General features: G+C 58.1%; 2 protein-coding genes and 2 pseudogenes across 2 annotated transcripts, besides 6 other annotated features; all 4 read left to right on the top strand.

Moving 5' to 3' along the window:
- Positions 1–25,216: part of a sequence feature (areas not merged during assembly with more than two copies in the genome that could not be assigned to a particular haplotype) that runs on past the window's edge.
- Tc00.1047053503973.40 (dispersed gene family protein 1 (DGF-1), putative) lies at positions 1,848–12,182 on the top strand (the record flags this gene model as incomplete). The annotated part of the gene is made up of 1 exon (XM_815311.1): positions 1,848–12,182. One exon carries the CDS (start codon positions 1,848–1,850, stop codon positions 12,180–12,182), a length of 10,335 nt encoding a protein of 3,444 aa, XP_820404.1.
- Positions 6,771–6,806: a microsatellite.
- Positions 15,213–19,016, top strand: Tc00.1047053503973.31 (annotated as a pseudogene).
- Positions 19,498–21,747, top strand: Tc00.1047053503973.20 (annotated as a pseudogene).
- Positions 21,964–21,996: a sequence feature (AT_rich).
- Positions 22,915–22,934: a microsatellite.
- Tc00.1047053503973.10 (uncharacterized protein) lies at positions 23,332–23,799 on the top strand (the record flags this gene model as incomplete). The annotated part of the gene is made up of 1 exon (XM_815310.1): positions 23,332–23,799. The coding sequence occupies one exon, from the start codon at positions 23,332–23,334 to the stop codon at positions 23,797–23,799; it is 468 nt and encodes a 155-aa protein (XP_820403.1).
- Positions 24,993–25,024: a sequence feature (AT_rich).
- Positions 25,010–25,215: a mobile genetic element.

Genomic DNA, 25,216 nt, shown 5'->3' with positions numbered 1-25,216 from the left:
GTGGGGCGTAATTCCAATTTGTCGGGGAAGAGAGAAGTAAGGGACGGTGCCGTGGACTTGGATGCGCTCCGTCCCTCTCTTTGCCGCCGTGGGTGTGCCGTGCGCATGGCTCTTTCATGCGGTGCGAAGCGGATGGCGGTGCTTCTGCGTGCGTTGTGCGGCGGGCTTTTCTTCCCCATTTCTTTGCCCTTTTGTGTATGGGAAAGTTGTGGGAGAGGATATGTGTAGGGAGTGAGTGTGGGTGGCTGCCAGCCTCGCCCCGCGCATTGAGGGCTTCGATACACGTGGCTTTGCCTGACGGCGTTTCGCGGCACCCAGAGTGTGGCGAGGAGGAGGATGGGGAAGATCTGTTGTGGGCAGAAGGAGGATGATAGGACAGTCCCCTTCCGTGTCCTTCCCGTGTCGTTGGCAGTACATACTGAGAGCGTAAATGTGAGCAAGTGCGGGATGAAAGGTTTATGCCGCTTTGTGTGTGCTACTCAATCGTCGTCGTTGCAGGCTGTCGCCACGGTGCGTTGTGGTGCGGTGCCGTTTGATGAGGGAAGGGCGCGATGCCACGGCTGCTGCGCACCACAACCATTTATTGCCTCTGCACCGTCATTGTTGTTTTTCAGTTTGTGTGAATTTTTTTGCGCTCGCATAATATTTTCTTTTGCTTCACGATGAATTTTTTGTGGAAGCTTTGGTTTTGGTGCCTGCTTCACGGCGTTTCGCCTTGTGTGTCGGTTGCGGTGCTTCCACGTGGTGCTGAAGCGTTTGGTGGGGTGTTTATTCTTCTTTTTGCGCCCTGCAGCCGACCTTGTTTGGCCATGGCGGAAGCAGTGGAGCTTTGCAACTGCGTGCTTGCCGTGCGCGTCTCATCTTTTGCCGTTGCTCCCTCGTTGTGTTGGTGAGGGAGGAGACGAGCGACTGCGTCGGTGGAGTTGGGCCCCAGTGGGAGAGGGAAGGCACCGACCGCTACTGACGGCGACGGTCTTTGCTGCAGGCGATCTGACGGGATGCCGTCACCGGTGTCACAGTTAGCAGAGATGGATGAGGCCGCACTGCGTCTCCCACCCCTTTCATCATCCCCTCTGTCCACTGTAGTCACACGCCACACGCACCGCACGGCAGCGGCGGGACCACCATCCGGATGTCTGTGAGCCAATCGGAATGTGCAATCGGTGTGGACCCTTTTTCCCGTGTTTGAGTGCTGCCGCCATGCCTCTTTATTATTATTATTTTTTGTGTGTGCCGTGCGCGCATGGAGCCGCTGCTTGCTGCGCAATGCCGACTCGCGTGAACTAGAAACGACGCTTTGACTGCTGGCGACCGGCGAGCTCTCCGCTTTACTTACGCACCAACACCAACAACCTTTCGGACGCGCTTGATGGCTGGCGGTCGTATCGCTGCCACGTGGTCTGCCTCGGCTCCTGTATGACGTCCACGCATCGGGATCGCCATGTGATGGAGCCATTCGGTAACAGGAGCGGTGCCAGTGGTCATGTGGCTTTTTGCCGGGATTCCGCCACTCGGCACGGTGGCTGTGTGGGGTTGTGTGGGTGGTGGGAGGGCGATGGCGTCACTGACTTGATTGCGTCAGCGCTGCTTTGTGTCGGCGGCTGTATTGTGATGGTTATTGTGTATGGCCGGATGTTTTTGCGTGCCACTGTGTTTGGCTAATGTTGTCGCCGTTTTTATTCCTTTTTGACCGTGCAGTTAGAGATACTTTTGCTTGACCAGCACAACTATCGTTTCAAGGTGTTAGGGATTACTTGCAGTATTAGGTTTAGTAGTGTGATAACGATCTATCGGAATTGTGTCACTGGATTCGCAATCTGTAGGAAGGGATTTGCTAGGCAGGAGGAATGGTTGACGGTGCAACTGCGACACAACGCGACAGCCCTGCTGATACGTGTCTGGGTCGGTGGATGCGGTCTGCGGTGGGTGCGTGTCCGCGCAGCCGGCACCGTGTGCGGCGCAGGGCTATTGCGGCTGTGCGTGCGGTGCTGCTTGTGGCGTTGGTGCTGGCTGCTGCTGCTGCGTGGATGCCCGCGGTGCATGCGGTGGTGTTGCGACTGCGGGGCGGCACGGTGGACAGAGCCATCACGGTGGGCCGCGCCGTGGACACGGTGCTGATGGACGGCGTGTCCATCACGAACGGCGTGGCTGTGGTGTTCGACGTTGCGGCGATGCTCCCCGGTGCGCTGCGCATCGAACTGAGGAACTGCGTGTGCGACGGCGGTGCGCAGATCTACGTGCGAGGCTACAGCGGCGAGCCGGCGAGTGACCGGAGCCTGGAGGTGAGCGTGAGCGGGCTGTCCGGCGGCTACTGCTCGCTTGTGTTTGTGCACAACCTGCCGGCACACACGAACGTGACGGCCCGTGACTCGACGATTGTGACGGCGGGGCCGATGCGCTACTCGCAGCTGGGCGGGCTGACGGACGCGGTGGCGTCGCCGCTTGTGCTGTACGCGATGTCGCTGTTGCAGACGCAGCTGCGTGTGAGCAACACTGTGCTGAGGTCGTTGCAGGCGGGCGGGTCGGCGGTGCACGTTGGCGGCGACATGGACCTGCTGTCGAGCGCGGTGGTGCTTGACGGCGTGTTGTTGGAGGCGTCGGGCGGTCCGACCGCGTCCGCGATGCATGTGGCGTCCTCGTCGCGCCTCAGTCTGCAGAGCCACTCGGTGTTCTCCGTGACGAACGTGTCGGTTGTGAGCAGCGGCGGTGGCATTGTGCTCGGAGAGCGCCTCGCGGTGTTTGATTCGGTGCTGCGCTTTGTGGGCGTCGAGGGGTCTGTTGCGTCGTCGCTGGTGCGCTGCGACGGTGGGACGGTCGGTGCCGGCGGGTGGCTGGAGCTGCACAACGTGTGGGCGGTGGGCGAGGCGTCGTCTGTGGCGTCGCTGTCGGGGGTGACGCTGAGCGGCGGCGCCGTGTCTACTGCGCGCTGCGCTGCCACCGGCGCGACGCTTGTCTCCGGGCCGGCGATCACGAGCGGCGCTGTGTCGGTGCAGTGCAACCGTGCCGGCGGCCGGGTGCTGCAGAGCAGCGGCGACTACCGCATGGCCGGCCTGCCCTCCGTGAGCGTGGTGCCGTGCGACGGCTGTGCGGCTGCGCTGGCGTGCTTTGATGCGCTGACGGCGTCTTTCTCTGACTGCGTGTGCAGCTGCCGTGCCGGCGGTGTGGGCGACGCGTGCCTGCCGTTCGACGTGCCGCCTGCGAGGGCCAGTGGTGGTGGCGATACTGCGGAGGGCTGCGTGAGTGGCGTGACGCTGACGGAGTCGGTGACGGTTGGCGGCGGGCGTGCGACGGCATGCTTCGACTCGGTGTTGTTCAGCGGACCGATCACTGTGGCGGTGGACCTGCGCTCGATGGACGCGTTCGCCGACGCGCTGAACGTGACGCTGCGCCACTGCGTGCTTGCGGGCGGCGCGCAGCTGCGGATTGGCGGCCTCAGCGAGAGCACGGCGCGCCTGATGCCGCACGCTTTCGTCAATATGACGAATGTGACGTCGCTGGAGGGCACGATTGTGCTGCATGGCGCGATGCCGCTGCACTCGAGTGTGCTGCTGGCGAACTCAACGCTGCGCGCGACGGTTGGCGGGTCGCAGTACGTGCCGACGACTCCTGGCTACGAAGGGTTTCGGTACGGCCCCGTGCTTGTCCTGGACGGTGTCCGGCTTCTGTCGACGTGTTTTGTCATGACGCGGTCGACGCTGGTGTGTGGCGGGGGCTCGTGCGCTGCGATCCTCGTGGAGCGCGGCCTCGACGTGAACCTGTCCAGCGTCTTCTACATGGACAACTGCGTTATTAGGTCGCGGACACACGTGATGTACGCTCTTGCGTCGGACCTGCGTGTTGTTAGCGGCTCCGTGTTCTCCATACAGAACAGCTCGTGGATTGTACCGAGCACCGAATACTACAAAGGCGCGTTCGTTTTTAGGGATGTTGTTGTGGCTGGCGGCAGCGTAATGCAGATTGTGTCCAGCACGTTCCTTCTCGGCTTCGCCATGCTCATTGCAACCACGCTGACCGTGACTGACGGCAGCTGGCTGGTGCACCGCGACAACGAGTTCCGAACCGCCTACGTTGTGTACGTGGCTGCCCACCACGGCATGTTGTTCCGCGATCAGAGTGTGTGGTCGATACTTGACAACAACTTCACGTACGGCTCGTACTCGTTGACCATCGCAAATATGACAACCAACTGGTCACCACCATCCGACACGCGCCCGACCATCTACGGCGTGTGCAACGAGGCAAGGGGCTCTCCTGTGACGGATTACCAAGACGACCTCAACATTGGAGCACCCGTGACGGTGCTGGACTGTGGTGCGTGCACGGTGGACGCCGTGTGCTTTGCAGCGAGGACGAGCAGCATCAGCGGCTGTGAGTGTGTGTGCGCTGCTGGCGGCTACGGCGAAACGTGTCTGCCAGCTGCGGTTCCGGACGGCCTTGGGCCGCTCCCGCTCCCCGATGCGAAGGACACGGAGGTCCGCTGCGTGCACGGTGGCAGCATCCGCTCCGTGGACGTTCCTGATCCCGGTGTGCGTGGTCTGTGCTTTGTCAACGTGACCTTCACCGCCGCGATTGTGCTGGACCTGTCGTATTTTGACGCGCCACAGCAGACACTCAACATCACGCTGCTGCAGTGCGTCCTCATGGGCCTGTCGGTCAGGGGGAGTGGTGCGCGTGTGCACTTGGACGTGACATCCTCGATGCTGGATTCTGGTGAGCTGGAGTTCAGGGGTGATTTTGGCGCGAGCTCCCAGATACTGTTGGTGGGCAGTACGCTTGTGACGACGTCGAGCCACGCCATTTCCTTTGTGAAGTTTATTCTCCGTGCGAATGTGACGCTGCTGCTACTCGACAACTACATTGAGGCGAATAGGCACGCAGTCTATTTCTTCAATGGTGTTGTTGTTGATGGTGGCGGGATCATTGTGAAGGGAAATACGCTGAGCACAAAGAAGGACGATGACGGTGTGGAATCATCTGTTTGCTTTAATGCTATTGATGTGAGGAACGGCGGCTACATTGACGTGGAGAACAACACGATGAGCGCAGTAAATGGCATTTTTTTGGGGGATACCACCGTGAGCTCCGCGGGGCTGCTGCGAGTGGCGGACTGCACCTTTGGCGGGAGTGAAGTTTTTGATTCCACGCTGGTGTATTTGTCTGGCTCGGTGACCCTCGAGGGAGGTGCGCAGTGGCGTGTGGAGGGCAACAGCGTGGGTGAAGCCTCAGTATTAACTATTCCGTATCCCCAATACAAAATTAAGTTGTCGGGCAGCGGCACCACCGTGGCGCTTGCACACAACCGTCAGGTGGACAATAGTTATCCCTTTGCTGATCTTTCTCCGCTAGAAACGATTGTTGAGTTACCCGCGCGGTTTGTGGTTGGGTGCAACCTGCAGGGCGATGAGGAGGTGTCGTACGACGGTGTGTTTCCGGAGGTGGTGGAGGTGTTCAGGTGCGGCACATGCAACGACGACGCGGCGTGCTACCTGCCCGGGACGGAGTCGGTGGACCGCGGCTCGTGCTCGTGCAGCTGCAAGGACGGATGGCATGGCGCGTCGTGTCTTCCCTTCGAGGTGCCCGACACGGTTGTGCCGCCCGCAGCGGAGAGAGCTGTTGACGGCGACACGAGCTGCGTGGTGAACCAGACGCTGACGGGCCTCACGCTGAACATGTGGAAGACGCACCACTGCTACGCGGGTGTGACATTCAGCGGTGTGGGTGCTGCGTTGACGTTTTCCTTCGACAGTATGCCGTTGCATCTTCCCATCAATATCACGCTCACTGGGTGCACATTTCGTAGTGGTGCCGCGCTGCAGTTTGTTGGGGGTGCTGAGGCGGCGGAGTCAGCCGGCGTCCTGATCCGCGTGAGCCAGACGGTGATGCGTTCCTCCACCGTTGCTTTTATACATGCCCTCCCGCAGCACTGCGACATCGCCATCACGGAGGTTGACGCGGTGCAGTTCTCCGAGTCTGAACTGCCGGACACTGTGAGAAAGACGCTGAGCGTATTGTTGCTGAAGGACGCCGTGCTGAGTGCGTCGACGCTGTTGGTCAGCAACGTCAAGGCGCATGCAATGAAGCGTGATGCGCTTGGTTTTTACTCGACCGGGACGCTGACGCTGGTGGGTGGCAGCTCGCTGTACGCGCGGTACTGCAGCTTTGAGGGATACAAATACCTTTTCTACTTGTACGGGCTCAGTGTGAGTGACCACTCCGTTATTGCGCTGCTCAACAATACAATGGTCTCCGGGGCAAGTCTGCTGTATCAACAGCAGGGATTCAACGTGTCGGATCACAGCGTAGTGCGTGTGGTGGGGAACAGCGGCTCCGTGCGCTACGCCATCTGTAACGATGACATGTGGACTGTTCAGCGGTCAAGCTGGCTGGATTGGCGCGACAACGACGTGGAGGTGGGTGCGATGCTCTACGACAGTGGCTCTGCTTTTGTGAGCATTGACGGCAGCAGTGTGGTGACGCTGACTGGCTGCAAGATGGGCTCGACGGGGTTGTCGGTGTCCCTTTTATCTCGGGCTGACGCCGGCTACCGTTTCGTTGCTGGGTGTCTGACGGTCGCGGGACGGGAGATGACGACGGCAGCTGAACTGGCGCTGAACGGCATCACCAACGTGACGACGGTTGCCGCGTGCGGGGAGTGCACGAAGGACGGCGACTGCTTTGCTCCTCTGACGACGGCGGTCAGCGGCTGCAAGTGCCAGTGCGCTGCTGGAGGGCACGGCGATGAGTGCGTCCCGGCGCCTGTGCCTGCTGGCCCGCCACCGCCACCGCCACCACCGCCACCGCCGCCGGTTGGTGAGTGCATCAGCGACATGGTGTACCCCGAGGTTGCGCAGTCTGTGGGCAGCGGGCTGTCGTGGCTGTGCTACCGCAACGTGACGTTCAGCGGGGGTGTCATGGGCCTGACGGTGCTGATTGGGGGGATGACGGGCGACGTGGCGAATGTCACGTTCGATGGATGCACGTGGAGGGACGGCGCCGTGCTGTTGCTGTTGGGCAACGCGTACGCCGCTGTGGGGGCGCTGAACATCGTCGTCACCGGCAACACATTTATTGACGCGCTGCTCAGCCCGGAGGGTGTGTTTCCACCGCACACAAACATCACGATCAGCGGGAACAGTTTTGCGGTCACGAGGCTGTTCCATTGGTTGGGTTTGGACCTTAGGAAGCCGTCGTGTGTTGTGATGAATGAGCTGGTGATCAGCAACGACTCCGCGGTGGTGCTGAGCGGCAATGTGTTTCAGAGCGTGACGACATCGTCAAGTGTCGTAAAATTTTTTGGATCTGCGCTGAGGGTGTCGTGGCACTCCGTGCTTGCGGTGCTGGGCAACACGTTTCACATGGCTGGCGGTGACAGTACGCTGATAAATATTGAAGGGTCTGGCCAATTTTCATCGCTGAAGGTGCTGAACAACTCTGCTGTGGTGATCCGAGGCAACGTTGTGACGAGGCCGGTGAAGTACTTTTTGTTAGTAATTTTGGCGTTACGTGTGGAGTCTCGGTCAGCGGTTGTGTTTCAGGGCAACGACATGCAGGGAAGCTCGGTTGTATTTTTTTCAAGCTACTCTTCCTACATCTACTACAACTCCTGGCTGCAGCTGAGCGGCAACCTCTGCCGTGAATCCCCATCGGCAGCTTTTCTCTTTCTGAACCCCACGGTGAATCTCCGCGACTCCACGGTGTCTGTGTCCGGCAACCGATTCATGTCCAGCACGGGCACGCCGACCGTTCTGCGGATATCCACGGTGCCTCGCGACCTCACAAACGGAGCGATTGTGGCTGCTTGCAACACTGTGAACGGCGGTGAGAGAGTGAAATACAGCATTTCCTCCGTGTACAATGCCACCATCCTGACCTGCAGCGACCCATGCACCCTCGCGGCGTCGTGCCTCCCCGCGTACACGACGACGGCCTCGAGTGATGGCTGCGCCTGCACGTGCGCTGAGGGCGGCCACGGCGATGCGTGTCTGCCCGTTGCTGTCCCCGAGCCGCCGAGCACTGACGGCGCCGACTTGTGCGTGCGGGACGTGCGTGTAGACGTGGAGGTGAACGCCGGCTTCGGGACGTCGGTGGCGTGCTACGTTGGCGTGACCTTTGCGGCGGACTTGGTGGTGAACGTGGAGTCGATGTCGGGGAGCGTGCGCAACGTGACGCTGGTGAACTGCACGTTTGTGGATGGAGCGAGCCTGTACGTTGTTGGGTGGCTGTCAGACCCGCCCGCTGGACAGCGCGTTGATGTGTTGATCAGCGGGCTTGAGTCGCGCTCCGGCGGCGGCGTGGTGGTGGCGAACCGATTTCCGCCGGGCTCGCGCGTCACTGTGGTGGACTCGGTGCTGACTGCGGAGAAGCGCGTTGCGTACCACGGCGCCTACGGCCTTGGCGACGCCTCCGCGTGCCTCGTGGTGCACAAGGTGAATCTGACGGGGAGCGTGCTGACCATCGCGCGCACGCATGTGGCGGCTGTGTTTCGTGACGCTGTTGGCGTGTTGTTTGTTGGCGGCGTGGCGCTGTCGTCGCGCGGTGCGCTCTACGTGGACGGGCTGTCGGTGCAGACGGCGCTGGGGCTGTGCGTGTCGGTGGAGGGCGGTGTTGCTGCCATTGGCGGCTCCGTGGTGGCGTTTGTTGACAGCGGCTTCTTGCTGTGCGAGCATGCGTTGTCTGTGCGTGGGGCTGTGAGCGTGTCGGGCTCCGCTGTGGCGCTTGTGCGGAACGACTTTTTGTCGACGGCGGACTACGCGGTGGCGTTTTATTCGACGGTGAGCCTGGATGGCGGGTCGATGCTGCTGGCGAAGGGCAACGTGCACGACGGCGTCTCGAGGGAGATGCTCCACGCCGCTGGCGCCGTGACCGCTGCTGGGAGCACGCTGAGCTTCGTGCGCAACCGAGCGCTGCTGCCACGGATGCTGTCGGTGGGCCTGTCGCTTGCGGCTGGGGCACATGTGAGGGTGGCGTGCAACGACGCTGGTGGCCGTGTCCTGTCGACGGCGGAGGAGTACGCAGCGGCTGGTTTTGGCGACGCTGGGAGCATCGACGTTGCTGGGTGCGACGACTGCGACAGGGACACGCACTGCTACGCGCCCGGGACGGCGTCGGCGAGCATGAAGGACGGTGTGTGCGTGTGCGCGTGCGGCAGCGGTGGGTACGGCGAGGCGTGCGTGCCTGTGGGAGCTCCCGCGCTGCCGCCTGCTGCGGGCACTGCGCCGAGTGTGTTCGTCCGCGAGAGCGTGACGGTGCGGTCGGTGTTCGTTGTGCCTGCTGGCGCGAGCGAGGTGACGCTGCGCCACGTTGTGCTGGACGGCGTGAGTCCTGTGCTCTACGTGCCGTGGATGGCGCGAGACGGCGTGCGGATCGTTGTGCAGAACGTGTCGCTGCTGAACGGCGCCGTGCTGTACGTGATGGGCGGTGGAGCGTTGCGCGGTGCGATGGCGGCGGTGGGCGACGAGGGCAGGCCGGTGGAGCTGTCCGTGTGCGAGGTTGAAGCGCTGAACGGCGCGCTTGTGCTGACCGGCACGTTCCCTGCGGGGTCCGTGCTGACGGTGACGGACTCCCTGCTGGTTGCCACGAGGCCGACGCCGCTTGTGTATCTTTCCGGCTCGCATTCCTCGCCGTACGCACCGGTGCTGGTGCTGTCGGGCCTGCGGCTCGTGCGGTCCGTGCTGGTTGTGTCTGGCGTTGCTCTCGTGACCGTGATGACTGGTGGGCGGACGGTGGTGGTGGACGGCGCTGTGCTGGAGCTTGTCGGCGGCGGTGTCGCGCTGGACGCGGCTGTGTTCGGTGGCGACGTTGCATTGTACGCGAGTGCGCGCGTGGTTGCGTCGGGGGGCGCTGTGCTGCGAGTGTCGGGGAGCCAGGTGTACGCCGCGCATGGGTTGGTGTTCGACAGCGGGGTGGAGGCCAACGCGTCCGCCGTCGTAGTGAACGACAACGCCGGTGTGCTAACCGATGGCGCGCTGCTGGTGCTGCGGGGGTCGGCGTCGTTTGTGTCCGGGTCGTGGATGTCGGTGCGCGGCAACAGCATCAGCGGCAGGCTCCTGTCGGTGCCGTCGTACCCGCGCAGTGCGGACCTCGTGCAGAGCACGCTGACGCTCCACGGGAACGCCGGCCGTGGACCCGTCGTGATGGACGGCACCGTTGCGCTCGGGGGCACCGGCCGAAAGTTCGTCGTGGGGTGCCTGACGCTCAACGGGCAGGCGCTGCGGCCGATGGACTACAGGTCCGCCGGCATCATCGGGGAATTCCGTCCCGTGGCGTGTGGCGTGTGCGGCGCCGACGTGCGCTGCTTTGCAGCTGCGACGAGGGCGATGTCGGGGTCGTGCCGCTGCCGCTGTGCTGAGGGCGGGTACGGGCGCGACTGCCTGCCGGTGCACCTGCCGCACGTGGACGGGTGCAACCGCACACTCTTTAGGCCGCTGCTGGGCCACACAACGACGCTGACGGAGACGCGCAGCCTGACTTCAACATGGACGCCGAGCCTGAGCACGGCTCACTACAGTCAGACGCAGTACGGGCCGACGGAGACCCTGCAGGTGACGGAGACGGTGGTGCTGCCGCCCACGCAGACCCCGACGGCGTCAGTGAGCAGCACGCTGTGGTGGAGCGACGTGGCGTGCCCGACGCTCGCCGTGACGACGACGGTGGCTGGTGGGAGCCTGACGCAGAACGACATCCGCGGCGGTGGGAGCGCCGTCCCGACGCGGCTGATGGTGGCGCTGCCGCCGCCGTTTCGATGGGAACGCGACCCGCAGCTCGGCACGCACCTGAGCTTTGTGCCTGTGTCGACGGCGCAGCCGCGTGGGTTTGGTGGTCCGTGGGGAGCGATGCTGAGCAACGCGACGTGGGTGCGCAACGCGACGAATCCGTCCACCGTCCTGGAGCTGGCTGTGCCCGTGCATCGCGGTTACTTCATTACTGCCGACGAGACGATAGTCATTCGCTGCGACGCTGCGGCAGTGTCCGGCGGCTGCAAGGGTGTGCTGCTTGGATCCTTCACGATCAGGTCTGACACGCTGTCCGCCGCTGCCAGCACCCTCTCGGCGATCACCGGCGTTGTTGCGGGTGCGGCGGCTGTTGCCGTGGTGGTGACCGGCGGGCTGGGCTCCATCCTGGAGATGCAGGGGCTCGGCGTGTTTGCGAGGATGTCATGCGCCTCGGCACAGGAGCGTGCGAGCACCGTTGCGCTGCCGTACTTCCTGTCGGTGTTTGCTGCCCTTGACCCGCTGTGGATGGTGGTGGGCAACGCGCTGCTGGCCGCAGCGTTCGGGTGCGTGCACTGCGGTGTGACGGCCGCCTTCCAGCGGTGGCGCGGCGTGGACGCGGCGAGTGCGTGGGCTGCGATGCGCTTCCCGAGCCTGACGTACGTTGTGGCGCACGCGATGCACCTCGGCATCTTCTTCGGCTCCGTGCTTTCACTGGCGATGCCCGGCGCCCGCGTGCAGCACCGCGTGATCGGTGTCGTTGGCGTGCTGTACGGTGTGGCGTTCCCTGCTGGCGTGTGCTACTTGATTGCCCGCCACGTGGGCGCGAGCTTTACGAGGTACTGGCAGTTTTCTAGGAAGCCGCTGCACGAGCGCCTGCTGTACCCCGTCGGGTATTGGCACCCCGCAGCGCAGCAGCGGATGTACGGCGGCATGCTGACGAGCATGAAGGGCAGCTACGTGTACTGGTGCGTGTTCCAGCTGTCGGTGCTGTGTGCGGTGTGCCTGATTGCGGCTGTGCACCCGCCCGTGGGAGGCTGCCACGTCCAGTACTTCTGCATGGCATCTTTGCTGCTTGCGGGTGCGGGCGTGGTTGCCTTCACGAACATGATGCGCTCGTCCTTCCTGACGGTGATGCACACTGCGAGCTTTGTGCTCCTTGCGGCGCTGTGCCTTGTGAGCGCGGCCAACCACCTTGCGCCGAGCGACGGCGGTGCGAAGGCGTACGCGGCTATCGTGCTGCTGCTGACGACTGTGCTGCTTGCGGTCACTGTGTACAGCATGGTTGTGTGGCACATGGAGGACCGCCACTGGCAGGAGCTGCGCGAGCCGCGGCGTGGAGGGCTGGAGGCGCTGCTGCGCGATGACGAGGAGAGCGACGAGGACGCGCAGAAGCTCCACGACATGACGTCATTGTCGTACGCCTCAGGCACCACCGTTGCGTCGTCGTACCGACCACCCGCACCGCCGTAGCAGTCTGTGACCGGTGACACCCGCTCAGACGCACTGAGCCTGTTCGACCGTTCATCCAGTGCGAGCCGTATGATCGATTACGCCGCCATGTGACGTACGCCACGTGGAATTGGTAAGTGTGAGGTGCTTTTTGATGCGGGAGGACGCAGGGCCACGGATGTGCTGCGCACCACAGCCAGCCATCGTTAACCGCACCGACCGTGTTGTCGGTCGTTGTTTGTGAAATGATCCCATTTTGAGCGAGTGCTTTCAGGAGTTGCTCCCGTTTCACGATGACTGTGTGGAAGGGGATTGAATTGCCGCTCTTGTTACTGCAGGTGTTGCGTTTTATCGGACTGTAATTTCGTGGAGTTGCGTGCGAGGAACTCGGCGCTCATTTTGTGCAATGGAGGAGGGATCCAGCGAACCGCCTAGTGGAAGTAATGAATTGCAGCTCTGCCTTACCGTGGGTTTCCATGCAGGAGACATTACAGTCCTCAGAAGCAAAGCGGCGACAGAGTAGTAGCAGGGCTCCAGGCTTCCAGGAACGCCGTTGAGCGGGATTATGTATTGAGGCGCGACGCATTGTCGTAATTCCGGGCTGCCCTGGTGTGGCGAGTGCACGGGGGATCGATGTCTCTTTAGCGGTGGAGTTGACGGACCAGGCCATCCCAGTCACCTTCCACAATAATCCTTGAGCGCACCGCATTCCATGGCTGGATCCCTCATGTGTGCGCGTGGAACGTGGGGGCCTTGGATGACGCGGCGTTGGGATTCGTTGCCCGTGACGACCCGCGTGTTTTGTGTGTGCAGGAGGTGTGACGGCAACTTCCGGCTATTAGCACATCCCTTCACGGCGCGGCCTTTGATTTATTTGGCACACCGCATTCCACAGGCAAGGGATATTGTCGCGGATTGGCCACGCTGGTACGGGGATGCCCACACGAGGAATTCCTTCTTTTTTTTTTTGAAATTTTCTCTCCGGCTTTGCAAAGTCATGCACCACAGCAGACACAGAGGGGTGTGGTGTTAGCATGGAGAGTACGATATTCACCGGGACTATTTCCACGGCAGCGTGCGTGTCTGCACCTTCTCGTCGAACCGTGGAAGCACGCGAGCACACGTCGACGGTTCTGGATCACCTGGTGACTCACATTGTGGACGTACCCTTTTTTCTTGCCAGCAGCACCGAGGAGCGCGCACACGGATGCGGTTTGTCCTTGGCCACTGCGGCGTACCCAGGAAATAAGCATGTGATGCATAAGCCAAGAAGGCGTCCGACCTCGCACAGCTCACAGACGCATGGAGCACCGGCATCGTCGCATTGGCCGGACGTATTATTGGTGTCCGACAGCTCAGGCCAGGAGCTCACCGCTCCACTGCAGCAGGCGACTGGGAGCCCACGCGCACGGGATCCACTGTCACTCGCAGGGAGGAGACTGCACCGGCCCGCTCCCGCACCGGTGTTTCTCACGAATACGGATGGCTGCTACGGCCACTGCAACCCGCCATCCACGCACATGCCGTTGGCGCGGCGCGTATGCCGCACAGCAGGCACGCAAAGAACTTTGCACGGAAAAGCCATCTCCTCCTGCTGGACCCCACACCGCCACGATCCGATGCCCGACAGACTGCCCGGTGTGCGGCAAGCACTGCAGCTGCCGCACTAGTGTCGTGACGCACATGGTTAACGCCCATGGCATTACGCGCTCCCAGGCGCTGCGGGAATTTGGCTTTCGCGGTGAGTCGGAGCCGCCAGAAATCCCACCGGAACCGCCGCCCAGCACTTGAGCGAGGACGAGAGCGAGGGACGGCACGCCGATCGCACCTCCGTCGCAGACTGCAGAGCCCATGCCGAAGCCACTCCAATGCAGTTTTGCACGGTGTTGTACGAAAGGCAAGCCGGAACCGTATCTCATCTTTGGCACTTCCACAAGCAAGAGTTCCCCCGACAAATAGGAGGCGTTGCCAGGAATATGGCGGTCTGACGGCATCCACCGCGCTCGAATGCACGTACTGTGAATTCGGAGCTCAAGCGAAAGCGGGACCACTATCCCGCATACGGGCACACGAACACTCCAGAACAGCGCTACCGTCGGCACCGAAGAAAGCGGCACTTCGTAAATGCCCTTGATGCGACAGGCAGGCGGGCAATGCCGGGGGATTGACCACCCACACCCGGCACAAACACCCGACAGAAAGAAAGTTGTGACACTAAAAATGGAGAACGAATAACCACGCGCTGCAAAGCTCGAACATTCGCATGAAGAGCATCAAACCAACGCAGAATCCCGCCTCTGCGCAGGAGGAGAATGCCACCGAGAAACAGTGCACCTTGTGTGTCTAAAATGGCACGCACACATGCATTGATTAAAGTCACGCTGTTGCCGATTTCCCGGCGGCAGAGGGCTCAGGCCGCCGAGAAGGCGCACGTCGCTCGGCGACGACATCCCGCTGCGACCACCACCAGTTTGGTTTTGCCGTTTAGCGTGCGGGTTTCCGTGCCACAGCAATGCCTGACTGACCCGCTACCGCACGGCACGCCACGGGCATCTGCCGGACATTGTGAATACCGGTCGACTGGAACTGTGCGGAGAGGCAGGTCTGCATTTACTCCGCTGTCCGGCTCCCACTTTGGGTGCCGGGGCTCTCTTTCACATCTTTAATCATTGGGCCGACGTGCTCTGCGATGGTGGCTGGCGTGTGGGTCTTTGTATTTACTTGAGAAGGCACGAGGAATAGTAACAATATATATAAACAGCACTGAATAGATATTAACATCGACAACTATATACCTATCTGTATATACAAATACAGCCAATAGAATAGCAATTCAATAAACCAAGAAACCAAGCAATCTGTCGAATTTTAGGGGAAGGAAGGGATATATCCACATCTATACACATCATCAGTAAATAAATTATCGCTTTTGTAGTCATACCCATATCGTTATGCCTATTCATTGATCGATGCTTATCTTCATATCTATATTGCTTCATACATTTTTTCCATCGTTTTTTCTTATTTGTGGCATTTTGCCTCCGTTATGTTATGTATTCTTCTCCCGTGAGTTCATGCTTACGTTTTTAGAGCGCATAGGCATTCCGTCCCGCGGTCAAGGTTTCATATGCATTGAAGCACCCCTTCGGACAAAAGTAGCAAGGGGCTTGCGAAGCCCATATCAGTTGAATGATGGCTGCTATCTTGTTTGATCTCCTGAGGAGCCGCGACGTGTGATTGCGTTGCCCCTGCCACCCAACACAATGACAACTTTCAGCGAGCACTTTGCAGGCCCATTGTGCAGTTATTATTGAGGTGTACTCCACACCCGTATTTTGGGAGTGAATGCACGGTGTACCCGTAGAGGATGCTGAGGGTAGCGTCAGCGAGGCATGGGATAACATGTGCTCCGGAACAAGTGTGTGGCGTTGGCCAGAGGAGGCATTGTGTCAACGGCATCATTGATGGCCGGTGATTTTGGGGCTTCGGTATTCGGAGCCTTAAGGACTGGAACGCTGCTGACTGACCAGGTGCTACGCGCCATCCGATCCCTCCTGGATGTGGCTTAAGAGACGGTGCGGGCGTGTGCGGCGGGGGAAAAGGAAGTAGGACATTGTGTGGACATGCACGTGGACGCGTCAGAGCGTCACGATATCCCTCAACAAGTGTGGAGCCTCCAGCTTGGTGCGTTGATCGTCCTGATTAAACTGCCTGGGGTGGAGGTGAGTGCGCTGACTTCCGTTTCACCGTATTTTCCTTCAGCTGACAGGCTGCGCAGCTGACGTGGAGGGACACCATGCGCACCTGTTTCCGGCGGATGCGATGCCTTTTCCCACATATGAGGGCAATTTCCCCGATGATGTGCTCCGTCATCCTCACTTGTTTTATCTGACGACACGGCGCAACGCGGGGTTGGTGCTGAGCGACGAAAGCCCTCCGTCTCGGTTGGAACCAAAACGAAGAGCCCATGAAGAGACATGCTGCTCGCGACCGGTTGATGCTTGGCCTGTGAGGTGTCTGTCCGCCACCGTGGAGCATCTTATTTGCTTGATTGCAGCGCCCTCCACAAATTGCACAGTTCTTGTGCTCCTGAGTAATGCCGATAAGGGTGGACTGCATGATGGTGTTTTATTGCTGGAAGGCTCTGTGAGAAGGAAGAATGTTTTTTTTTTGTTCCTGGACGAGACGAATCTATCCTTTGATTCAAGTACGAATGCCTTGTTGCAGTTCTTGTTGGCCGTTGGTGGCTTTGGTGTTTGTTCCAATCAATGGCTCTCACTGGCGATTCCACGGCCGAATATCGACTGGTGTCGTCGTTCTTGGGCCCACGTTGCTTGGCCCATCAATTATTTGTGCAACTGGACAACAAAGTTCTCTGTGGGCGTGGATCATGTTTTACAGAATATGACCACAACAGCTGCTGAGCGGGCTGGTGTTTGTTGCGTCCTGCATGACTCTGACGATGTTCTTGCGGATTTCACTCTGTTGCGTGTAAGTAATGTTACATCTGTGCCTCTTCGTGTGGCAGAGGCCTGAACCAACGGGGGGTAGAGTGTTGTGATGAATTCGAGCACAGACAACCCTCGTGTTGCTCATCGTTGTGCTCGTTTTCACTACGGTCCTCGACGTGAGGAACATTTTATTATTGTGCAGTATGGGGATCACTTATCCGGTGGCATATTGCAGTGTGGCAGTATTTGGTCAAAGGACCCTGTGGAATAGTTTGTGAGGACGAGGGATGATGGCAGGACTGTCATGCCCGCACAGACGGAGACGAGAATGGGATTTTTGATGTGCCATGTAACACTGCGCTCCCAATTGAGTCATTGGATGCGTGCAGAGCAGGTGGCTCTCCGGTGTCTGTTGGCTTCACGGCCAACCCGCTGGCCCCTTCTGAAGGGCATTCAAGAGCATTCGTTCCCTGAGGGATTTTCTGCTGTGTGGTCCGCACAATGTAGTGTCCGCTCCATTGGGCTTTTTCTTCGGTGAGAGGATGGTCTGTTGCACTTCTTGGACTTCTGTGGTGAGGGGAGGGTCGTGGGGCAGCATTCCCACCGCTTCGGTGTTGGCGCACCGCGTACTTGTGGCCGCGTTACGCAGGAGGCACAATCATCTGTAGCAGGATGAAAGCGACGTGTTCTTGACCCTTGCCAGCATTGGACGGTCTTCCTGTTATGTTGTTCGGGTGTTTCTGGAGGACAACGAGCTTGCAAATGGTTACGAGGGATGTGTGGCTGCAGAGTTTGAGCGCCGTTGGTTTTTTCTGACGGGCTGTGTCGAGGAATTACAGGCGCTTGCAGATGTTGTTGCCGGTGTGAGGGCAGGTGTTTCAGCCACCCGAAGCGTGGCTGTTGGGAAGACGAGTTTCACTCTTGCAGCTGAGGCAGGCATCGACGAGGCGAATGTGCGGGCCCACCACCCTACTTTCTGTACTGTTTTGCCGCGACGACTGGATCTGATTGCCAGCCACGTTGGGCCATCGCCATGTGGCCGCAACGTTGCCTCGAAGAGGTCGAGAGGCCGCAGAACACGGCGTTTGTATTCATCCGTGGAAGTGTCACGGAGGGAAATGCGGGCCTTTCGGCATCTGACATCTCGCTGCCTTTTGACGCCACATTTGCTGAGTCTGTGGGTGCTGTATGACTCTACTGCCTTTTACTGGATGATTGGAACTGCTGAGATGTGGAGGGTATTTGCTGCATCTTCCTTTGGTATATTTGTCGCACGCCGTGTTCGAGATGGTTTTCTATTGCTGCACTGCATGGGGTGCTGCAAGGCACTACTTTATGCAATGCGGTGGAAATATTTAACTTCATTGAGGTGCCCCCAGAGGGTGGGAGTGGCGATTCCCCGGCGCGGGTGATTGTTGACGGGCTCACACGCCCCTTTGAACTTGCTGTCTCTTTGTTGTGCGTTCATGGACTGACCGCGGATATTGCAGAATATATTCAGGTTGCTGCGGTGCTCCATACATTCAATGTGTTGTCCTCCGCGCCGTCAACCTCGGCAGCTGACCGACCGGTCTCTTTGAAGGATTCGGGAGGAGGATCAGTTCAATTTGTTCTGCTGCTGGAGTCAATTCCTCCATTTCTGCCAGCTAGACACGCCCACACCGTCACATTGCGTTGCCTTCCCTCAATGGGGGGAATGGGTGCTGACTAGCCTCGAGAGACGGTGGCTCTTTTTGTTGCATCGCTGAGTGATCGGTCAGCGGCAGTTGGTGCATCAGCTCTTCCTGAGGGTCGGCGACACAAACTCTGTGGCCGAGACGATTTGGATTGAAGTTCACAGGGGCAGAATGCGCGCTTTACTTCCGTGCTTATGCCGATGGAATGCAATTATTTGCCTCTTCCTGTGATGCCTCGTGTGTGCCATGACACCACATTGAGGAGAGCACGAGGTGCTATTGACCATGCTATTTCGTTAGACGCCACGGCTCCTTTCAGGGGTGTGATTCGACTGTGTGGTGGGTCCGTTGAGGGGAGGACGTGGATGGGCCGCGCTCACCCGACTGCTGCGCCTCATTTTGCTGGACGCCCTGACCAAAATGCTGTTCTCCTTTTGCTTGCCTTACCGGGCCTGGCGACCTCTTGAGGAGCGGTGCGACGGCGTGGACTATCGGGCTGCTGAGGAGGCCGTGGCTGCGCGGGATGTCCTGCGGATTTTTTTGCGCTTCAGGAATACTGTAGAGAGGAGGACATTTTATGCCTTCTCCACGTCCAGGAGAGTAAATGGAGGGATCGTGGTTGTGGAATCTCACTTCGCGAGTGTCTGCGCTCGTTGATCGCGTCGACGGCGCGCTCCGTGTGTCTTCGACCCTTGCCGGAGCATCCCGCCGTTTTTCTTCCGGTGAACGGGAAAATCCACCGACACGCCGAGGGGGTGGTGGGGGATGTTGCAGCGAGGAACGCTTTAAAGGTTCTACAGTGAGGGAGCGCTGCTTGCAAGGATCCCGCAGCACTTGGGATTCTGCTTGCCTTTAATTTCTCCTCTGTCTGTTGGTTGGTGCCGTTTGCCGGAGAGCGTCTTGGCCCGTGCGCAACCGTCAATTTCTCTGCTTCTGTGTGTGGCCTCACATTTTTTGGTCCGTTGTGGACGGTGAGAGTAATTACTGTGGCGGTTACGACGAAGCGGATGTGTTACGCCGTGAATGGTGGCGTCACCCACTCCTCTGCCACGTTCATTTTTGATGCTTTTTAGATTTTAATTTGATTTCTTGCACACAAACACACTCAGGCTAGGAAGGAAGCTACGACCAAGCGCCAATCGCTACTGTGAAATCCGGAGGCTTTGAAAGGACCAACAGCACACACACCGCCCACACACACATATTTATATGCTCTCACGCGTTGCTGCAGTGAAGGCACCCCGCACCCAACACCGTCGATCCGAGTCCCGCACCATCACGGAGAGCAACACGTCCGAGAAGAAGCCTGAGTTTGTCTTTGTTCGGAACACAAAAGTGACTCCGGCACCATCCGAAAGAAGGCCACGCCTGTCACCGAGCCGAAGGGAAATCCCATTGATGATGGGGTGATTGGTTTAATAAATGTTTAGTTACTGCACGGAGTCGATCTATTTGTGCCGCAGACGACGCTGGTGCAGCCGAAGGATGGGATTGTTCCAGTTACGACGAGGGATTCGTTTGTTTCACCCTCTTTCGTCAGTGCCGGTGGAGTAATTGCTGCTTTCGTCGAGGGTCACATGGATGCCGAACATCAAGGTGGTCAATTAAGCGAGCCCTTTCTTCTGCTGTTGTTGCGGGGTACATCGACTCTGCGTGGAATTGGTCCACTGTTGTTGGTGAGGTCAATAAAAGATACATGGAGGGCAAACACTGTGCTTGGAGTAGCGGAGGGAAAGGAGAGTTTGGGTGTTGTGCTCCGCCCCACAACAACTACGAAGGTCCACGGAGCGTTTCCTCTTGCGGGAGGCTCTGATCTGTCCTACGAAGGTGTGTGCTGGAGAGAGGGCGGCTTGGAGCCGAGACTGGTTGTGGGTGATGTCACGAATCCCACGGGTGGCGAGCCAAGTGAACGGATCGAATGGGGCGACCCCAAACCACTCCCGAAACGGATCTCTTCTGCTTCTCACGAGGGTGAATGGACGGATTTCATTGCTTCTGGTGGCACAGGCGTTGTGATGGAGGATGGCACGCTTGTGTTTCCTCTGATGGCGGTGAATGAGGCGGAAGACGTTTGCTCCATGACCATTTACTCGACGGACAACGGCAGTGCCTGGTCGCTCTCTGAGGACATTTCCCCTGCGAAATGCCTTAACCCCTGCGTCACCGGATGGGAGGGATCACTTCTCATGATTGTTGACTGCGAGAGTGGCCAGAGGGTGTACGAGTCGCGTGACATGGGGACAGCGTGGACGGAGGCCATCGGGGCACTCTCAGCCGTGTGGGTCAACGCCCGATCAGGAGTCCCTCAGAAGGAAAGCCTGCGTGTGGATGCCCTCATCACCGCGACCATTGAGGGAAGGGAGGTCATGCTGTACACTCAGAGAGGGCATGCCTCGGGGAGAAAAGGGCCACTTCGCACTGCCTTTGGGTCACGGACAACAACCGCACGTTTTCCGTTGGACCGGCAGCCGTGGAAAATGCTGCGAATTGGACGCTCGCCAGCAACCTGCTGCACTCGGATGGGAGTTTGCATCTTTTATAACGGAGGGGCAACGGTGAGGGCCGTGTCATCTCACTTTCCCGCCTGATGGAGGAACTGAGTGCAATCGATTCTGTCCTCAGTACCTGGGCGCCAAAGGACATTTTCTTCTCCAGCTTGTCTATACCCACGGTGGGTCTGGTGGCAGTGTTTTTCGATGCGGTCAGTGATGACACGTGGAACGACGAGTACCTTTGCTTGAATGCAACGGTGAGGAACGCCACGAAGGACAGCGATGGGTTACAATTGACGGGACTTGAGTCCAGGGCAATATGGCCTGTGAATACTCGGAGTGATAAAGTGCGTCATGTATCCTTGAGCCACTACTCCACACTTGTAGCGTCGGTGACCATCGAAGTGACTCCGAGTGGGAACACGCCTCTGCTGACCGCGATGCTGGCGGACACTGCGTCCAATCATACCGTGGGACTGTCGTGCAGCCATAATACAAAGTGGGAGACGGCGTTCGAAGGCAAGACAAAAGCACGGAGCAGCAATCGGGAGCCGAAGGAAGAATACCAAGTGGCACTCATGCTGCAATGCAACAAGACCTCTGTGCACATTGATGGTGAGTCGCTGTGGGAGGAAGAGGTGCCGTTAGCAGGCGAGAGGCCACCTGATGTCCTGAGGTTTTGCTTTGGGGCGTGCGGTGGGCACGAATCTCGTTTGACGGTGACGGACGTCTTTCCGTACAGCCGCCCACTGAATTCCACTGCGATGCGTGCACCCAAGGACAGGGTCCCCGCTCCGACGAGAGAAGCGGCCCCGACACCACCCGAGAGGATTCGAGTAGTCGACAGCGTCAGTGAGCACGTTGCTGGGAATATTGGAGAAGGGAAATGAATGGGCACAACGCAATGCCACTGGAAACGAGTCACCACTAAAAACAGTCGCCTTTCAGGGTGTGGAGCGGCGTGAGTCCCGACGACCGCCTCGCCTCTCTCAACGAAGTGAAATTGACACTGCGTGACTTGAGCGGTAACAATACCGTGCGTGTGTGTGTGTCTTGTCTTGTGTGTTGCTGCTTCTAATGGGATTGTGTTTGGGTGGTGGCAGTCTTCTGAGCCACAGAGTGTGGAATTGCGACGCCTCACGGAGAATACATGCCGCATTGCCCTCTTTTTTTATGCCTCCGCTATTTATTTACTTTTAAATTTTTTTTTAATTTAGTTCAGCTGGAGTAATTACTGTTTTTTTTCTTTACGTAATGTCCGTTTGCTGCACACTGTAATGAGCGACGCGTTTCTCCATCTTTTTGTTTGTTTTCTTGACCACATGCGTTGCCGGCCCTTCGGCTGTGCGTCCCACGGACTGCACGAAAGGAGGATTGGAGGAACAGGCCGGATGCCGCATGAAATGTGAAGGATGTTGTGTGGGCTGGTGGAACAGCAAGATCTGTTTTTGCTCCAATTTTTATTTTTATTTTTTGTGCGGGCAATATTTATATACACAGACACCCGATTGCCTTGTGCTGCTTTGCACATGAAGTGTTTGCCAAATTAATTTTTTTTTCCGGGGATCTTGCAAGACTCTCATCCTTTTTTTTGTGTTTCATTTTTTGTTTTTTTGTGATTCCCTGCAACGTGTTTCTGTAGTTACCGTATCTGCTGTCACTTTTCGTCTCTTTTCCCGTTGAGTGTCCCTCTGCTGGCTGTGCTGTTGACATGCCCTCATTTCTTCTGCTTTCTTTCCCGCTAGAGGCGCCGATGGTCCGCGACGACGATTGTTTGTGCTCCCCTCTGCGATGGCACGAGGGTGACTGGGCGCCGGCCTGCTGAGCGTACTCGGAGGAGAGCGGATGGTGTGCGCCGTGCCTCACTGTGTGTGTGGGACGCCACCCGCCGCCCCGTCTGTGGCCCAGCCGTCGAACTCCTCTTGCGGCTGTGTTCTGGCATGCCCTTCACTTTTATATTTTGTTGCTGCGGGTGCGGGTTGTAAGGCACAGGCACAAATGCATTGTTAGGGCGCTGCGGCGGCACCGCTCCCCTCGGCGTTGCCGGTGCTGTGTGCGGCTGCTGCCTCCCTCCGCGGCGATGGGAAGATGGGGGCCACGGAGGGACTGCACGGCGGTTCTCCCTCCCACTCCCTGTGTGTGTGTGTGTGTGTGCGGTGGATGAGGTCTCCATCTATTCCTCATCAAGACGGAGGAAAGGAAAGGATCACACAACAATAGAAGGGAGGAATGAAGGTAACGTGGAGTGAGAAGTGATGAATGGAACATGTGCACACAGGCTGGAAAGGGAGTAAACGTGGTCGAGAGGGATGGTAAGGAAATACAAACAAATAATGCATAGGAGGAGGATAGGGAGGAGGAAAGAGGGATACATGTACATACCACATATATAATATATGCATTGCATATATTTATGTGTGCGTTTATATAAATGTGTGTCCTGACTCTCCCGTCTTCATTATTTGTTCCACGCGGCATTAGAGAAGTGTTGGGGAGGGTTTGACGGAGTCTCTTCTTCCTCTTCCCTTTTTATTCTTCTCGGGGTGTGAGGATGAGGCGGCGACGTGCCCATCATGGCTTTGTTGGCGTATTGCGTCCCGTTCTATCTGCACTTTTTGTATTGGCGCTTCTTACTTTTCCTTTCAATGTGTGGGCATTGCAAACGGACCCTGAGCCTGCTCTGCCGTCGCAGCCGACGGTGAGCAAAGTGATCGCCCTTATTGCCGCTCAAGGCAACATTCATGAGGACTCGTTAACGGTAGTGGTGGTGTCATATCCAATGACGAGGCGAAGAAATTGTTTGTTGCATGTTTTGAAGGCCACTCTGTATGATTGGCCGAAGGATGAGAGTCTTGTCCATGAGGTGCTGCTCGTGTGGAATGGCGTGAAGGAAACGGTGCCAGACGAATTGCTTGCGTTGAAATCGAGGTGTGGCAACCATCCAATTCCGTGGCGAATCGCTGGCTTGTCGCCTCTCTCTTCCGCACCGAAGCTGTGCTCAACATCGACGATGATATGAACGTGTCGTATGATGCGGCACGGTGCATGTTTTCAATTTGGTTGCGATCCCCCTCTTCGCTAGTGACGAGGGACGTGCGGGCCGTTGTGGACTGCGGCAAAACAATGGAGCGGTGTCAATGCAATCTTTCCTTTGATTACTTGGCACGAGAGCGGCTTCGAGGGATAGGCCTATCGTACAAGGTGGCCCTGCCACGTGTCCTTCTCTCCTCACGTGTATAATATGTTGTCTTTGAGGAGTCTTTTACCGGGCTATTGATGTGCCCACGTACCCCAGCCTGACGAGTTCCACGTCCACTCGACAGGGTCCCATCCGTCTTATAGTGGAGGAGTTGCTCTGCGGTGGCATTGCCTTCAACTACGCGTCGGCAAACGCCTCAGTTATTTTTCTTGTGGCCGCATTGAACGTATTCCGTGCGTCAACGTCGGATAAAGGCCACCCCAATTATAGTAGAGGCTGTTGTGAATTCATTTCCGGAGTCTAGTGCTGCTGGGGCCCTCACGTTGGAGTCTGGTGTGGAGTTGAGGCAGCGCGAGTGCGCGACACGGCCTTCAATGCTCTTCTCACCGAACGGGGGCCGCACCCCCTGCTGTCGTGCGCACCAAATTTTGCAGGCAACGTGCACCGTTAGCGGACGAAGTAAAAAAGGAAAAAATGGGGTGTTTCCTTGTCATACCTATTTGTTCAATTTTGGTCCCTGCTTTTTTTTTCCCGACTGCTGTTGCTTCGCGTGGCAGCCACCAATAAAGAGATGACTTAAACTAATTCCGCCCTGACCCTGTCTCTGTGTGGCTCAATGGAGGAGTCTTTTTGGCTGCGGATGGGAGGGATGCAAGTTATGGTTTTGCTGCGGATGTGTGTGTGTGTGTGTGCTCTGGATACCAAACCCAATTGCCCCGCAAATGCGGCAACAGAAGGATGTGATTGCGTGGAGGCGCCAATGCCACTTGAATCAAACCGTGCCTGTGGCACACACGCAAACAGGAAAGCGAAAGGAAGGAATACTCGTCTGGACTGCTGGTCGGATACTCAAATTTCCTAAAGAAATAAAATACGACGGAAAGGGAGAATGAGTCAATGGAGAGGCAGTGGGTTCGCCAAATCCTCGCTGTTTGCTCCGCAGATTTATATATTTATACATTATGGTGGCCCCACTCCCGCGACATGTTGAACGCTTCATTCAGATAGGATGCATATATAAATATATAAATATATTTTTTATTTACGAAGTGGCAGACTTCGGGGTCCTCCAGCCACAAGACACCGTCGCAAGGGTGGGGACGTAAAAAAGAAGGCTACTGGAATGGTAAAAATAAAAAGAATTAAAACATTCGCCTTGACGTTATCGGTTCCTTTGGTTGCATCAATCACCGTCTTCCAAAAGTATTCATGCGATAGGAAAAGGATCGTACAGAAA

Source organism: Trypanosoma cruzi, genomic scaffold (assembly GCF_000209065.1).
Source record: "Trypanosoma cruzi strain CL Brener 1047053517083 genomic scaffold, whole genome shotgun sequence".
In the NCBI taxonomy this organism is placed as follows: Eukaryota; Euglenozoa; class Kinetoplastea; order Trypanosomatida; family Trypanosomatidae; genus Trypanosoma; species Trypanosoma cruzi.
The sequence above is the reverse complement of the archived record's forward strand: the minus strand, read 5'-3'. Positions and strand labels throughout refer to the sequence as shown.